Source organism: Bufo bufo, chromosome 2 (assembly GCF_905171765.1).
Source record: "Bufo bufo chromosome 2, aBufBuf1.1, whole genome shotgun sequence".
In the NCBI taxonomy this organism is placed as follows: Eukaryota; Metazoa; Chordata; class Amphibia; order Anura; family Bufonidae; genus Bufo; species Bufo bufo.
Genome location: NC_053390.1, coordinates 737,868,988 through 737,881,516, shown reverse-complemented (window position 1 = coordinate 737,881,516; position 12,529 = coordinate 737,868,988). Strand labels below are relative to the sequence as shown.

The following is a 12,529-nucleotide window of genomic DNA, read 5'->3' as shown; positions in this document are numbered from 1 at the left end:
TGGATGTTGTTGGCAGCACTGGAGTAATCTCTGTCACCCTGCCAGAACCAGCTGCTTTTTCAAGTTCCCAACAATTAGGGAGGAATCTCAGCTTGTACTCGAGTCCAAGAAGAAAATTCCCACCACACCTTAAAAGAACAAAACAAAACTCTGCATGAAGTAAACTTATTATACGGCAGATGTAGGTAAACCGGGGCTCTCCAAGGACGTTGAGTCATTCCCTTGGATCCTTCTGGGACTGTCAAGTGATGCTGGGACATTACTAGCTAAAACGCGTGGACATAGTCCTAATGATGTTATGGTGGTTAAACATGAAATCTCCAGCACCCAGCCAAGACAGATTGTAAATCATCTATATATTGACATCCATATAAAAGCGAAGAGGTGTTACGGCAGTGGGTGTAGAACCACTGTGTTAACCAACACATTTGGCTTTGCGCTAAACTTAAGGGCATTATTCTGGCAGTCCAATGTCATTTACCCTTTATCCCCCTATGCAGAGATCTGGACTTCAGGAGGTACCAGCCTGGTGGTTCCCTTGCGTTGGAGTAGTCTCTGTGTGGTTAGCAGTTGACCGACAGGGCTCAGAGACATCGGTGCAGGGCTTAGAAAGACTAGAAATTTAAATGAATGCATTACAAGTTTTATAGATCATTCTGCTCTGCTCCTCCTGCTCTATAACATGCTTCTTGCCAATTGCACTCAATTTTCATGGTGACGGGTTCCCTTTAATGTTTATGGGAGAAATATTTCTATGGGAGAATTTTTTGCTACACGTGGAGTATGATAAAACCTGTAGGCTCCATAGAAGCTGGACAAGGTGTGTACGTCGCCATGCGGGCTCCGCGCCAATGTGCATGAACCTTTATATCACTTGCGTGGTTGTTGAAGCCTAATGGATCTGACCTCCTGCTTCCATTGTATAGCTGCTGTTTACCCATAGTGCTGTATTACATTTTTATAGCTGGTTGTGTAGAATTTAGTAATATAACTCCTTTATGAATTATAAATCCATGTTCTGTGTGTGTGACCTTTTTTGTACGTCATTTTGCAGGTTATTGAACGCAATCAAGCCTGGACTAATAAAGAAGATTAATAGACTACCTACACCCATTGCCGGGTTGGTAAGTACCATTATTTCTGTAAATATATGTGCAACGATCTTGTTAGAATCGCAGTTCATGGATTGGTATGGACTGTAGCCTGGCATCATTTTCTAATGACAGACCAGATTTTAAAGATTTGTCCAATGAGAAAACTCCGCTTGTTAGTATTAAAGGGGTTATCTTGTCACAACAACCCCATTTCAGATCAAAGACGGGGAAATGTTGTATAACACACTATACATGACATCTATGAAAGCTTTTACATCACTGCTGTGGTGTGTAAAAAAAAAAGGTGCAAATTATGGTTCACACAATATTTGTGCCATAATTTGTGGCTTTGTGAACTTCTTGACATTTTTTTTAAAGTTGTTGGAAAGGCGAGACTTCCTGTGGGCCCCCCATATTTACTATAGACTTACTCCAGAAACTGGGATAAGTTATGGCTCAAGTCTACACCAGCCCCTACACCATAGGAGTTTTTGGAGCATGGAGTGCAATGGATATGACTAATTTATTAACAGTTATTTGCCTCTTGACAAATTATTGGGGTCATTTATCAAACTGGTGTAAAGCAGAATTGGCTCAGTTGCCCATAGCAACCAATCAGACTCCACCTTTCATTTTCCAAAGGAACTGTCAAAAATGAAAGGTGGAATCTAATTGGTTGCCATAGAGCATGAGAGCATGTGGACAGAGGTCTTCTTCATTTAACAGTGAGGAAAGTATCTTAAAGGGAACATTTCATGGGTCCAGACATTATAAAATAAGTAGAACGTTATGTAAGGCATAAAGCAGGGATCTAATAGCGCTTACTATTTTTCCTGGACGTTGCTCCGTTCGCCTGCTGTGCCCCTGTTAAATTCTCCCGCCTGGTATCCTAATTAATAGCATCGGAACAGGGAGGAGGAGACGCCAGGGTTTCTTGAGGCTGGGTTCAGACCTGAGCGTCTTTGATATGCGCGTTTAACGCGCGTTTTTGACGCGCGTTTTTGACGAGCGTTTTTTGCAATAGTAAACGCGCGTTTGACGCGCGTTTGTGTGATTGACTGCAATGTCCTATGGCCACAAACGCGCGTCAAAACGCCCCAAAGAAGCTCAAGTACTTGTTTGAGCGTAGGGCGTTTTACAGCCCGTTTTTCAGCGCTGTAAAACGCTCAAGTGAGAACCAGGGCCATAGGGAAGCATTGGTTTTCATGTGTTGAGCGTTTTACAGCGCGTTTGAACGCGCTGTAAAACGCTCAAGTGTGAACCCAGCCTAAGGGGTGTCTCCTTCTCCCTGGCTGTAGTGCGGTCCAATCACAGCAGAGAGCGTCACAGGGAGAAGGAAACATCCATTGAGAAACCCTGGCGTCTCCTCCTCCCTGTTCCGATGCCATTAATTAGGATACCAGGCGGGAGAATTTAACAGGGGCACAGGGGGAGAACGGAGCAGCGCCCAGGAAAAATAGTAAGCGCTTTTAGATCCCTGCTTTATGCCTTACATAACGTTCTACTTATTTTATAATGTCTGGACCCATGAAAGGTCCTCTTTAAAAAGGACCTGTCACCTCTTCTGACATGTCTGTTTTAGTAACTACTTGCATTCCCCATGTAATAACAATTCTGGAAAATATTTTCTTATGACTCTATGTTGTGCCAATCCTTTATTATTCCTGCTAGAATAATGAAGGAATTGCCAGCAGCTTACAGTAAAGGTACAGACGGGTGTTACCAGTTGGGGGGGTGTCTGTTCACCGTCTGACACCAGCAACACTGATTGGACAGAGTCAGACACACCTGCTACTGGTAACACTCAGCAGTACCTTTACTGCAGACTTCTGGCAATTTATTTGTAATCTTCTAGCAGGAATAATACAGGAATGGCACAATATAGGCATGAGAATAGATGCTTCAGAATTGTTATAACATGTGGAATGCAAGTAGATACTAAAACTGACATGTCAAGAGAGGTGACAGATATATATTCATTATTCCAGCAATTACGACCACCCTTCAATCCATCAGTGGTGGTCGTGCTTGCACACTATAGGAAAAAGTGCCGGCCTCTGTGGTGGCCAGGACCGTGGGAGCGCACATAGGCTGGTGCTTTTTTTTTTCTATAGTGTGCGAGCACGACCACTGCTGATGGATTGCAGGGAGGTCATAACCATGGAAACGAGCAGTGTATAATGTGATGGGAAAATAAATCCAGCCAACAAAGGAGGCAATATGGACAATCACAATGAATTCATTAGTGGCTTGTATTAACTTTCTGATAAATGCTATTTGCTGAAGTGAGACAACCCCTTTAAGGAAACAGCAGAGCACCGGCCTGATTGGCTGTTACCATAAGCCCAGCTACCAAGGATCAGCACCTTGTCCCATCTCACCTTGGAAACAGAGAGATGGAACAACCCCTTTAAGGACAGATGCTATTTCTCTTTTTTTTTTTTTTTTTATCCACTTCTGATTTTGTCTTCAAAAACTGCATCAAGAAACCTGATCAAGTCCAGTCCTGCACACGGAGTGAAGTAACTAGCATTTGGTTGGACTGGACCCTTCCTTGTATTACATGGTCATCCTTTAATTTTGAGGAGCATACTACAACTACACTGGAGTGACCACAGCAAAGGGAGTGTGTGGCCAGACAAAAAAATATCAGGGGTTCCGGGAACTAACAAAAACATTCCTATTCTCTGACAACAAGTAGAGATCTTAATTGATGACCAGGTTATCAAGGTCTGATTGTTAAGGGTCTGACTTCCATCACCTCTGCTGATCAGTTGTTTGAAGTGGCTGTGGCACTTGGTCAGTAGGTCAGCGGCATTTAATCCCCAGAACACCCTCTTTGAAATGGTGAGGGATTGAAGTGCAAACTAATGTCGCTTTGCTAACAGAGAGGGATCGTGGGCAGGGGACCCTCTCTTTGACCCCTTTATGCACCTAAAAAGAGAATCTGTCAGCTACTTTTGCTGTTTATAACTGAAGCCAATGTATTATAACCATACCTTTGTGTGGGTAATCCATTTAGCGAAATGCCTGAAAATGAAGTTTGTTGGTTATGCTAATAAGCCGCTAAGTGCCCAGTTATTAAGAGTTCCAGAAACCTAAGGGCGCCTCCTGTAACAGTCCAAGCCCGCTTCTTCACTTGTACAATATCCCTCATAATGCCTGGGCACCTACTATAGACAATACTTACCCGGTCCCAGGCACCTGCCTCCCTCTAGATCCCTGCACAACCACTACTGCATCTCCCCGTCGCATCGATCAAAACATCCGGCGAGGGAGGAGCAGCCAATAGCAGGCCGCGATGGTGACCAGCCTCCCTAGTGTCGCGGGTGTCGCTAAGGAGGCTGGTCACTGTTGCTGCCTGCTATTGGCTGCTCCCCCCTCGCTGGATGTTTTGATCCATGCGACGGGGAGATGCAGCAGTGGCCGTGCAGGGATCTGGAGGGAGGCGGGTGCCGGGGACCGGGTAAGTATCGTCTATAGGAGGGCCTGGGCATTGTGGGGGGTATTTGTACTATTGGATGAGCCCTTTAAGCTACAGAGCATGCACCGAGCATAGTAATTGTGGCATCAGAGGCGCTTGTTGCATGCTCTTTAGCTTCACAGTGTCAGATGCCTAGTGCAGAGAAGGGGGTGGGCATGCGCAGGCCGTCGCCTGTTCTGTGCTTGCGCGAGAAGGTACTGGGCACAAGTGAAGAAGTGGGATTGGGCTCTTACAAGAGGTGGGCTTTGGAACAGTTAATCACGCCCCACTAGGCACTTTTATAGTCATTAGCATAAATAGCAAACTTCCTTTTGGGGTGTTTAGCTGGATGGATTACCTGCACAAAGGTCTCGCTGGATTTTAGTTATATACAGCTAAAGTAGCTGACAGATTCCCATGATAGGGAATGTGTCATCAAAAAATGACTAATTGTTAAAATCACATTTTTGTGTGTTTTAATTTTTGGTCACTTTTTTATTTTACTTTCCATGTCACTATATTTCAAAAAATTTATAGTTTTTCCCGATAATTGGTCTGAAAAAACAAACAAAAAAAAAAACCAGGGCTGTGTTAATCCAGCACTACAGTTGTCCATTTTAAAAAGCAGTCCATGCAGTGTGGCTGCTGTTCAGACCGGTGCTATACCACGCACTGACCTGCCAGCTCTCCTCTTTATGGCATTATGCTATTACACAATTGTCTCTAATTACCTGATAATGGCATTAGCATACAGTAATCCCTGCTTGATGTGATTTCCCAGAGGAGTGTGTGACATTGACGACCATGTATCCAATAGTCGCCTTTCACTTAGGAAGCAATGTCTTTTCACTTGATATTAGCAAAGTCTCAAGACCCTGAGGATCATTTATTAAGATACTTGCGACTACGTCTTATTTTTAGCCGACCGTGTGACAATATTTAGTCGCACGGACAGTTTCGTGCCGTGTTTGGGGACCGTACCACTGCTGGAGTCTCAGCCCCAACTCATTTTCTACGACTGGATGCCGGCATAAATGTTGGCAAAAAGCTACACTAGCCTGGATCTGGAGTAGGTGTTCCTCCAGGCACAAGTACATCAGCGTTCAGCCGCTCAGAAGATGATTTTGGAGCGGAGACAAATGTAGTGCACGCAGGACTTTCGTCTCCGCTCAAAAATCATATTCTGAGCGGACACCGAACGGATCCCATTATAGTCTATGGGGTCTTTAGGGTCTGTTATGCTCAGTTAGGTCTAAGTTATCTGCAGAATCCGTCCTTTCCGTTCTCCTGCTCCTGAACGGAAAGGAGAAACGGTGATGTGAAAAGAGCCTTAGCCTAAGATGCACCTAATATATGACGAGGCACACACCTCATCAAAAATTAGACAGTTTTTAGAGGCAGCACAAGGGCGAAACTAAGGGTACATTGACACCGAAAGATTATCGGACAGTGTCAGATGGCCATTTACACCGAAAGATTATCGGACAGTCATTGGTCAGATGGCCATTTACACACGCAGAACTTTTGTTATACACACCAACTATTGGTCCGATTAGACCAGAATTGGTCAGATAATCTGTTGGTGTAATACAGCCCTAAGACTGGCATAAAAGCCGGTCTTAGTAAATGTGCCCCTCTGACCGTTCTATGTCTCAGAGATAATCTGAAGGAAGTTATCGCCCCATTAACACGTCTAATATTAAATCTTGCCTTTGCTTAGATTCCCACTGATAGTCACACAGCACATATAGAAAGCACGTGTTGTGCCCAAGTGCGTGTACACAGTTGGGTTTGGAATTTACATGAGAACTAATGTAGTACTTTACAGTAAGTGAATCTTTATGGGGTCGTCGCCCGTCCCCGTGCAGAAGGGATGAAAGCTGCACCTAAACGAACAGTTTGTTCCCGAATCGTATACACAATACATTTGCTCCATGTGTGTCCACCTGTCCGGCCAGTAAAAACGAGATAGTAACACATATCCTTTTTTTCTAATAGTTTTTTATTTCTGATTATAGTTTTTTATTTTACTTTTTTATTCTATTTCCTAAACATGATTATCGAGGCTGCCATCTTGCCTGAGCCGTTTTTAACGGCATCTAGAGAATTGCTTTACTGCAGCCACCTTGGGCCATAGACACAGTAGGCAAGCCCCGTGAGACCTGTGCAGAGGTCAGGAGGGGGCAGATCAGCTCTCGTATATCGCCTATTGTGAATGGTGTTATCTATAAATATTTGTGATTGTAATCCTGCCTGTGATTATAATGAGACGACTGCCTCAAAGTGATCTGTATAGACCTGGAAATAGTGTCTATGATTAGGCTAGTGCAAGAACTGCAGGATTTTAGGATTTTTCTTTTTTTTCTTTGGTGACATAGAAAATTTAATGTTACATCACCCAAAACTGGTCATTTTTCTGATAACACATTCTCTTTAAGACTCTGGTTTAGAGCCTTACTAAATATTAGGGAATTAATAGGCAAATCAATACATGCTCTGTTTAGACCATAGAAACAGTTTCGGGAACATTTCCTAGAACTGCTTTTTTAAGGCCTCATGCACACGTTTTTTTTTTACGGTCCGCAAAACGGATTTCCATTGTTCCGTGATCCGTGACCGTTTTTTCTTCCGTGGGTCTTCCTTGATTTTTGGAGGATCCACGGACATGAAAAGTGAAAAAAAAACTAAGTCAAGTTTGCATTGAAAATGATAGGAAAAACAGACACGGATCACGGACACGGATCACGGACGCGGATGACTATCTTGTGTGCATCCGTGATTTTTCACGGACCCATTGACTTGAATGGGTCTGTTAACCGTTGTCCGTGAAAAAAAATAGGACAGGTTATATTTTTTTCACGGACTGAAAAAACAGATCACGGACGCGGAAGCCAAACGGTGCATTTTCCGATTTTTCCACGGACCCATTGAAAGTCAATGGGTCCGCGTAAAAAAACGGAAAACGGATTAACGGCCGCGGATGTACACAACGGTCGTGTGCATGAGGCATAAAGGGGATGTCTGATGAAGACAGGCAGCCGATCACTATGGGTTCAATCGTCTATTATAGAAAGCTATGGCCATCACACATCTCCTAGGAAAATTGCTGTATAATATTAATCCGCAGATTTTGTAGTGAAGGATGTGACAATTCCCCAAATATACCATGTTATCACATTTACCATATGTGTTCAGCTTTCTTATCTCAAAATCTGATGTGACATAAGGCCTGTTCCGTAGCAGTCTTTCCTGTGAAAGTGCTCCTATTATTTCCTCATCTGTTATGTACTGTATGTCTTTGATATTCGCCGTGATTGAAGTGTATGGCAAACAGGAACACATTTGTGTCCTACTGAGTCAAGCAATGTAAAATCTGGGACTACGTGCAGATGGAGAGACCACATTCTCCGAGCTTTTAAACCAGCTGTGGGGGTTGAAATCACATATTTATAGCAATTGAACATAATGTAATGCAGGTTTATTATTCTGTGATCACCAAGGGCCATGATCGCGGTGCTCCGAGAAATACTCCCAACGCAGCACGACCACCTGTCTGTTACAGGGTTTTTATGCCATTTGAGAATCGCAGCGTCTACTTTCTTTCGCCAGTAGATCTTGGCCCTGCTGACCATGGCTGTATCAGATAAATAGGGATGAACTGCATTCTCTGATTCCGGCTAGCCTGACATCTGAAGCCCAGGTCTCCAGCAAGCTGTTCTGGCTAATCCCTCAGGCTGATGTTAAGAGCTGAGACTTTAGCCAATGTATTCCAGTCAGGAACACATCGGAGGCCTTTTGCACCACCGTCCAGGTATCTCAGCGTGGCACGGGTTCCTACCATTAGACTACCTACGGTGTGTGAACACGGCCTGAGAGGTGCTAAGATACAACTTACAGCCAAGCTCCCACATACCTCCATAGTGAGATCACTCAGGTAGTGGGAGAGATGAGAAGGCTGTAAGCCCCCCCTATAACAGGCCACGTGACACAGGCTACCAGGTGACACAGGCTACCAGCAGTACGCAATGGCACCAAACATATAAAGAAAAATGACTGAAATAAAGTGGCCTAAATGGGAGGAAATGCTCAAAACCCCCAAACACTGTGGCGTGTTTATAACCGGGGGAGCAATTCCTCCGCATGTGATCCGTTGCTAACGTCAATCCCCAGCAAAAATGCATACAATGGAGGATGTCGGCAGCGGACCACAAGTACCACAATGGCATCCTACACAAGATGGGATAGTGTGTGGATGCAAATATAAAAATACATAAATTACTGCGAAAGGTGCACCACAATGATATGCAACTGACACTTGTGTAGGATGCCATTGTGGTGCATGTGGTCCGCTGCCGACATCCTCCATTGTATGCATTTTTGCTGGGGATTGCTCCCCCGGTTATAAACACGCCACAGTGTTTGGGGTTTTTGAGCGTTTCCTCCCATTTAGGCCACTTTATTTCAGTTATTTTTCCAGAGAGCAGCCTGCCAAAGTTCTCCAGATCCAAATGAGACACACTCTCTACGATTGCTCATCTCCACCTCTTCCCTTCCAAGTCTCGCAGCTGCGCAGTATACATTATATGATCAGCAGTAATGTTGATCACGAATATTCTAATCGTGAATTTTTATTGCGAATATCGGCACTTCGTAATCGCAAATATTCTAGATTTTTTTTCATCAGTAAGGGAGGTGACTGGTTCTGCACATGTGCAGGATTTGGGACGTGAGTTTTGGAGGAGGGTAGGATCTTTAGATTCTGTCACTCTTATAACGGGAGGTGGGGTTAGGAATGGGAAGTGATGAGGTGAGCATTTAATTTATATAACTTAAAAAAAGCAAAAGTGGTCTGTAAAAGAAGTACTTGGAGGTGTTTAAAAAATAAAAACAAAACAAAACTATGATGATTAGGGTGGGGGGAGAACTATCTCAGGATGCCGATGATTCTTATGGCTAAAAACCGGTGACAGGTTCTCTTTAATGGTGCTGTCTCAAGAAAATAAAGCAATTTAATTTGTAATCTCCAACATCTTCTTATAAGGAATCTGTCAGCAGTTTTATGCGTCTAGGTTCTAACAGCTCCAGCACATGCCAATGAGTCCTGATATTCATGAGCTCACGGCTTTACCCACCTACCTGCCTGTGATTGACAGGTTTTTCCCATACAAATTATCAGGTGGGTGGGCAGAGCCAGGAGCTCATGAATATGGGGACTCGTTCGCCATGTTCATTCGAATCAATTAAAGAAAGTTACCCGGCATTTTGCTAAGGGGACCTGTCACTAGTTTATGTTGCCCTTAGTTAGGACACCATAAAACTGATGATGGATTCCCTTTAATTTAAGCATCATTGAATTAAAGTGAATCTGTCACCGCTCCTGACGTCTGTTTTAGTAACTACTTGCATTCCCCATGTAATAACAATTCTGAACCATCTATTCTTATGACTGTATGTTGTTCCATTTGTTTATTATTACTGCTAGAAGTTATGAATGAATTTCCAGCAGTTTGCAATGAAGGTCCAGATGGGCGTTACCAGCCAGGAGTGTGTCCCTGCACAGTCTGACACTGATTGGGGGACACACCGCAAACTGGTAACATCCATGTGGTCCTTCATTGCAAACTGCTAGTAATTCTTTTTTATAACTTCTAGCAGGAATAATAAAGAAATGGCGCATCATAGTCATAAGGCCTCTTTCACACTACAGTATGTCCATTTCAGTGTTTTGCGTTCCGTTTTTCACGGATCCGTTTTTTTGTTTCCGTTTCGGTTCCGTTTTTCCGTTCCGTTTTTCCGTTCCGTTTTTCCGTTCCGTTTTTCCGTATGGCATATACAGTATACAGTAATTACATAGAGAAAATTGGGCTGGGCATAACATTTTCAATACATGGTTCAGAAAAAACCGGAACGGAAACGGAACACATACGGATGCATTTCCGTATGTGTTCCGTTTTTTTTGCGGACCCATTGACTTTAATGGAGCCACGGAACGTGATTTGCGGCCAAATATAGGACATGTTCTATCTTTCAACGGAACGGAAAAACGGAAATACGGAAACGGAATGCATACGGAACACATTCTGTTTTTTTTGCGGAACCATTGAAATAAATGGTTCCGTATACGGAATGCAAAAAACGGACCGCAAAACGGAAAAAAAAAACGGTAGTGTGAAAGAGGCCTCAGAGTCATAAAAATAGATACTTCAAAATGGGGAATGCAAGTAGTTTCTAAAACAGATATGTCAGGAGAGGGGTCAGGGCTTTTTTTAATACACATTAAAGGTAAACTGCCATCAGAAAATGAACTATTTGTTTAAATCGTGTTTTTATTTTAATCATGTTTTTAAAAGATTTTTTTGATATTTAAAATTTTCTATGTTAAATATCTATATAAAATAACCTAAAATCCTGCCGTTTTTGCACTAGGCCTAATAATGGGCCCTACTTCTTGGTTTGTACAGATCACTGTACTGCAGTTACCTGCTTATCTGTTATTCTAATCATGCCTGTAATGATATCACCTCTGTGTATAGATAAGACCGGATCCTCCATTTAGGTGATTGTTAAACCTGATCTATTCTGTCCTTGTACAATGACCTCTGCACAGGACACAGAGCATGCCGAGAAAACTCTCAGTCAATAGAGTCCCTTACAGATATTGTGTCTATGGCCCATGTGGCTGCTGTAACATATCTCTATATGCTGTTAACAAAAGTTCAGTCGAGATGGCTTCCCCCATAGCGTCCATATTCAGGAAATGAAGTAAAAAAAAATCTGCATTTAGAAAATAAAAACAGATTTAAAAAATGTTCTCACTTATGTAGTTCTGACATATTCCGCAGCTCTTTACAGATGTTATTATGGAGCTCACAATCTAAGGTCCCTATCAGTATGTGTTCGTAGTGTGGGAGGAAACCGGAGTACCCGGAGGAAACCCACCCAAACACGGGGAGAACATACACACTCCATGCAGATGTTGTCCTTGGTCCAATTCAAATCCAGGACCTCAGTGCTACAAGACACCAGTGCTAGCCACTGAGCCACCGTGCTGCCCCCATGTGTCACTATCTGGTTTTAACTGGCTGAAAAATATTTTGGTGACACATTTTCTTTAAATATATCTTCATTAGAAGAGGATATGTAAGTACCGTTGGCTATACGGATGTATTATCTAAAACCTGAGTAGTGTGTCCAAATAGTCATCTGCAGAGACCAGTGGCAGCTTGAAGTATAAAGCTCTACCGGTCGCCTCGGTTCTGAGAAACTGGTATTAGCAGTAAGCTCTGGTCCAATTTATCATTGATACCATGCAGGTTTGTAATATCTTGTGACAATTTGGCCCCAGAGTTGAGATCTTGGGTGGCTTTTATCTAATGGTGAGTGGGACGTCGACTGCTCAGCTTCACTGCAGTGTCCACAGTACGATGTGACTATTCAAAGGACCTACATGGGACAGCCTTGGGCCACCAGAATGGGAGCCCCTGGTGGCTCTGGTTCATGGAGAGGCTTCTGCCCAGATTTCTTGATAAAGCAAAATGTGTCACCTTCTTATGTGGAAGAAGGGCCTATGTGCCCAGGTGGGTCTGCTACCTTCGAACCCCTTGTAGCTTTACCCATGCCTGTGGCATACTTTTGGCTTTCCGTCGTAGGCCATGTATTCCTAAGTTGCTACACAGTCATTTTTGAGTAAAAGTATTTTTTTTCATATTTGACCCATTCAGACCACCATGGGTCTTAAGAATGGCAGGGTTCTGTACCTCATTTCCACTGGAGATGTGGCTCCTACTAAAACTCTCAGCATGAGAGCAGTAGGTTTCATTAGATCCCATTGATTGACTTGTCAGAAGTTTCGAGTTTGACAATGAAAGCCATTTAGTTAATCCTCAGAGTCCTTTAAAACACTAAAGAATGAAAGTTTTGAATTTGCTTGCACGGCTGTGAGCGGGTGACATAGGAAATGTTTTCAAGTGTG

At 43.3% G+C, this 12,529-nt stretch overlaps 1 protein-coding gene across 5 annotated transcripts in view; it reads left to right on the top strand.

Moving 5' to 3' along the window:
* The window catches only part of LIMCH1 (LIM and calponin homology domains 1), a 264,731-nt gene that overhangs the window by 112,732 nt on the left and 139,470 nt on the right, over window positions 1-12,529 (top strand). For 4 of the 5 annotated variants that reach the window (XM_040418931.1, XM_040418932.1, XM_040418933.1 and 1 more), the window contains exon 3: window positions 1,055-1,124. In XM_040418931.1, coding sequence (XP_040274865.1) covers window positions 1,055-1,124 — 70 coding nt within the window. Of the gene's footprint in view, window positions 1-48; window positions 182-1,054; window positions 1,125-12,529 lie in introns of those variants that run through there. The other variant, XM_040418934.1, reaches the window with a different exon arrangement.